General features: G+C 33.5%; 1 protein-coding gene across 1 annotated transcript; it reads left to right on the forward strand.

Moving 5' to 3' along the window:
- Positions 1-1,569: 1,569 nt before the first annotated feature.
- Positions 1,570-4,125, forward strand: LOC114413331 (bidirectional sugar transporter SWEET13-like). Its single transcript, XM_028377666.1, has 6 exons — positions 1,570-1,725; positions 2,165-2,201; positions 2,338-2,551; positions 2,687-2,848; positions 2,980-3,099; positions 3,525-4,125. The coding sequence occupies exons 1-6, from the start codon at positions 1,680-1,682 to the stop codon at positions 3,717-3,719; spliced, it is 774 nt and encodes a 257-aa protein (XP_028233467.1). The 5' UTR covers positions 1,570-1,679; the 3' UTR covers positions 3,720-4,125.
- The last annotated feature ends 689 nt before the right edge of the window (positions 4,126-4,814 follow it).

Here is a 4,814-nt window from a genome sequence, read left to right on the forward strand (position 1 = left end):
ATATACTCTGTAGTAAGAAATCCACTGAAGGGTTCCAGTCACTTCCTTTAAGAAGGCTAATTTCATGAATATATAAATATCTGCGTGTGTAGGCCAACCTTTTACCAAATCTACAAGAAGAAATCCACTGAAGGGTTCCAGTCACTTCCTTATGTTGTTGCACTGTTCAGTGCAATGCTTTGGATTTACTATGCTTTCGTCAAAAGGGAAGCTGCCCTCCTTCTCATTACCATTAACACATTTGATTGGTATATTGAATCCTATTAGATTGTTGTGAAAAAAAAAATAGAAATATATATTGAATGATAAAGAATAATTTTGGTAAAAATCATATTTGTGAAAATGCAGAAGAGTTAATTTTTATCTTTTTCAACACTTTGTTTCTCTTTAAATCTCCTATATAGTCTCTTTACTCACACACTCATTTAACTCCTAATAGTTTAAAAAATTATTCATAGCATTTTTCACGAAAAAATCATTTACACCAATGTTTTACAAATAAAAATCCTTTTGTGGGAAAGCAGATCAAAAGAAAGAAAAAACGAATATGTACAAGGAAAGTGGCGTGGAGGACCAGAAGCAGGCCAATTATAGGATAGTGCTACATATAAGAATTCCAAACTTTTAAATAAAGTTATTAATTAATGAATAAATATAGTTGGGAATCGGATTATTCGTCTTTGATTTCGTAGTTATTTCTCGTCCAAATATTTTAGTTTTGTTTATAAGTTCAAAATATGATGTTAACAAAAAATTATATATCTGTATTAAACAATACAATTATTAAGTTATTTATTAAGTAATCCATTTAAGATAATTAACGTGGCCGTTGAGAATTAATTGAAAGAAATTGGACGGAGCAAGCATATATATATAAAACATTAGAATAATTCGAAGATGGAGAGGTTACATCCTGCTCCTCAATTAAAACTTTTTTGTGGCTGGCTGCCCAATTATTAAAAAGAAGAAAAAAAAGAAAAAAGAAAGAGAAACACGTTTATTATCACATAAAGAGTAGCGCAAATTCATTTGCCAGTCGCTAACTACTATAGTTCGCAAGGTGGACCCGCAAGCATAATGCAAATAATGCCAAAGATGGTGATATATTGGGGGTTACCACTTACCACGGTAACATTTTGTATGGTAAAGTTCTATCAAATAGAGGACTCACACACTCACACACCCTGAGCCCCTTAGGTAATTCAACTCAAGTATATGAAACCAGACCCAGGTTCCAAATTAAAGTATATATGAGTTGGAAGGCTTTAAGCCACTTGGTGGGTGACACATCAGAAAGAGCCATGGTGGGCAATGGGAATTTGTGTATGTACCAGTAATAGTACTATCTTAAATTATTTACCCCGTGTGTGTACAAGAGATTTATACAAATGAGGTTAGAGAGGGTAATAGGGTAAGAAAGGTGTTTGGATATATAGTTAAAGCAAATGCCGTTTAGGAGGCACAACTGGAAAGTGCGTTACAGCTAAATTGATGGATCGCATTCCCGTTTAATTTGCAAGTTGACCCAGCTCTCCATACTTTTTCCCCCTATAAATATCCTTTGCACTATATGCATATCGATTCATGGGATTTAGAGAGAGAGAGAACTTCAACTGAGGGTGAGAGTGACACAAATCTAGGGAGCACTACTCTAAAAGTTCTATTAGATTCTTCAAAACATGACCATGCATCGCGAGTCTTGGGCTTTTGTCTTCGGCGTTATGGGTACTAATACTAGCTACCTACAGTCATCTAGTTTTTTTTTTTTTTTTTTTTTTTAATTTTGTTCAGTATAATCCATTTCCATCTCCATATCAGGCTACATTATTCATCATCATCATCATTAACCTCTTTCTTAATTCATCTAGTTTGGTATGATGTTCCTATCATTTTGTGCATCCTCGCCAATTAATCCTTAAAGTTGACGTCAAACTTCCACTTTTATTTTTTGTTACTACAGCAATAGGTAGATCATGCATATTGCATGGCCTTTAATGCAGTTAGGAACTTATATTGGATATAGCAATATACTTAATTTATTCATATGTACGCTTTTTAATAAATATAATTATATCATATAGTGTTAAATGAGAAAATCATGTTATAACATTTGATCACAAGCTGATGGATGTTTCTTTTTGCTGTTAATTTGTTTTTTTTACAGGCAACATCATCTCCTTTGGAGTGTTCCTTGCTCCATTGTAAGTGAATTATAATTATTATTTTTGGTTTCTTATATATATATATATACTCTGTAGTAAGAAATCCACTGAAGGGTTCCAGTCACTTCCTTTAAGAAGGCTAATTTCATGAATATATAAATATCTGCGTGTGTAGGCCAACCTTTTACCAAATCTACAAGAAGAAATCCACTGAAGGGTTCCAGTCACTTCCTTATGTTGTTGCACTGTTCAGTGCAATGCTTTGGATTTACTATGCTTTCGTCAAAAGGGAAGCTGCCCTCCTTCTCATTACCATTAACACATTTGGAATTGTTGTGGAGTCAATTTACCTTGCAATCTTCCTACTTTATGCCCCAAGGAAGCCTAGGGTATTTATCTTATATAACCCTCCTTTATAGTTTTCTTAATCTATTTTCTTGTTATTAACTTTTAAATTAAACTGAAATTAAACCTTTCGATGTATGGTAATATTTATTAATTTTTTGTCTTGGCTGGGATCACAGCTTACAACCATCAAGCTTCTTCTCTTACTGAATGTGTTTGGGTTTGGAGCCATGCTTCTATCAACTCTCTACCTGTCAAAGGGAGCAAAGCGTCTTGCTATCATAGGATGGATTTGCCTTGTTTTCAACATCAGTGTCTTTGCTGCGCCTCTCTTCATTATTGTAAGAATTTTACAAAACCTAATTAATCATTTTTTTTTTATAAAATTTGGAGTATAAAATTCAATTTTATTCTTTTGTGGTAGTTTGGTTGAGACAATGATTAATTGAATTTTTATGATCAATACGTGCAGAGGCGTGTCATAAAGACGAGGAGCGTGGAATACATGCCATTTACTTTGTCAATGTTTTTAACCATCAATGCTGTTATGTGGTTCTTCTATGGCCTTCTCCTCAGGGATTATTACGTTGCTGTAAGTTCAATGCTATACTCCTACCTACGTACAAATTCATTAATTCTTTTACCTCTGAACTATTAATTATTGTATTACTATTATTCTTAAAGGTGCATGCGTGTCTAGCTTACTTTGTCCGTTCCTTTTTTGGGAAATCCCTTTAGTTTTTCATTTTGCTTTATATGTGATAACGTCGAATCAATAATGCTACAAAATTAAATGTTTGCGTGCTCCATTGATGCGGGGTTCCCATGAATAAATCCAAGTGCAATATGTACACCCCATATTTCTAAGTGCATGATTATTTGATCATAACAACTTTTATGCGTAGGACAATTTAAAATGATTCTTCTTTTCTTTTTGGATAAAGAGGGTATATATATATAAAGTTTGATTGAAAAAAGATTAATTAATTAATTAATGTTTACATTTGGACGATGCAGCTTCCAAACACACTTGGGTTTGTCTTCGGCATAATTCAGATGGGGATGTATTTGATGTACAGAAACGCCACCCCAGTGGCACTAGAGGAGCCAGTGAAGGCTCAAGAATTGAATGGCCACATCATTGACGTTGGGAAGATGGGAACAATGGAACCGAATCACGCAGCTACTGCTGGTGCTGTTGGCAAAGTTTGAATATCACCATTGAGATTATATGAATGTGGAGAAACAAGGGATCAATGACAAGAAAAGTTAAAAAAAGGGAATAACCTAAACTTCAATTACTTTACTGAGTGAGGTCACATCTAATATCACTCATATCTACAATGCAAGAATAGTAAGTAGTATTTGGTATAAGTGTTAATTTAGTTCGATTAATGTAAAGGTGTGGTTTTAATTTGCCTGTTCGGGTAGATGTAACTGTTGGCCACAACACTTAGTCTCTCTTAATTTGGCCCATATCACTCTCATATTGTACTACTACGTGTAACGTAGTATATTCTCTTCTCTCGGTGTATCCCCCAGTCAAACTCATTTCAATTCACTTTTCCCTTGTATTCGTAATTAATGTTCGGGTAATGAAAATGAATTACTTTAGTAATTTGGTGCCTTTACTATTTAATTATTTATGTTTGCAATTTAATTCTCCATCATTATCCTAAGTATGTGATCAAATTGTATTGGTAATTGTCAAATCATATATAATTAAATGTTTATCATAAGTGATTAAAGCGATGAGAAGTGGGGCCACTTTGCTTTTCATGTGTCATGTAAGGGGGCAGATAAGCCCTCTTAAAAGTTTATTAAAAACTTTGTATATCTTGACAATATTGTTCCAAGTTAAGGACAGAAACGCCGGACATTATGATTATAGGATACTAATCTAATCGTGCTCGATCCGATTCAATCTTAAAAGGAAAGTGTTAAAATAAAGAAATTCCAATAATTAGAAATTCCAAAACCTACGGATTAGAACGCCAAAACTATATTGATTCCTAATTAATTAAAATTTACTTAGGAGCGTTTGCTCAAAGTATAAACCTAAGATATATAGGACAAAGTCAAAACATACAAAAAAAGTGCTCTTGATGAAACATAAAAGTGAATTGCTCGTGGCCAAGGGAATCGATGCATATCTATTTGTCTTCCTTTGCTTGCATGCACCTTCCACAACTTTGCATTTTAGTATTAAAAAAATAAAACTTTTCCCCTTTTTTTTCACTATTGTCTCGTGTTACCGATTAACTAACTACGAGTTTGTTCTCTCTGGAATATATAGTAACTGTTCCG

The sequence above is a fragment of the Glycine soja genome, chromosome 5 (assembly GCF_004193775.1).
Source record: "Glycine soja cultivar W05 chromosome 5, ASM419377v2, whole genome shotgun sequence".
In the NCBI taxonomy this organism is placed as follows: domain Eukaryota; kingdom Viridiplantae; phylum Streptophyta; class Magnoliopsida; order Fabales; family Fabaceae; genus Glycine; species Glycine soja.

Bases quoted from the DNA above. Each gene is read 5' to 3' on its own strand.
- LOC114413331 (XM_028377666.1), top strand. From the start codon at position 1,680: ATGACCATGCATCGCGAGTCTTGGGCTTTTGTCTTCGGCGTTATGG. The intron at 1,726-2,164 runs GTACTAATACTA...TTTTTTTTACAG, and splicing joins TTTTGTCTTCGGCGTTATGG to GCAACATCATCTCCTTTGGA. The intron at 3,100-3,524 runs GTAAGTTCAATG...TGGACGATGCAG, and splicing joins TCAGGGATTATTACGTTGCT to CTTCCAAACACACTTGGGTT.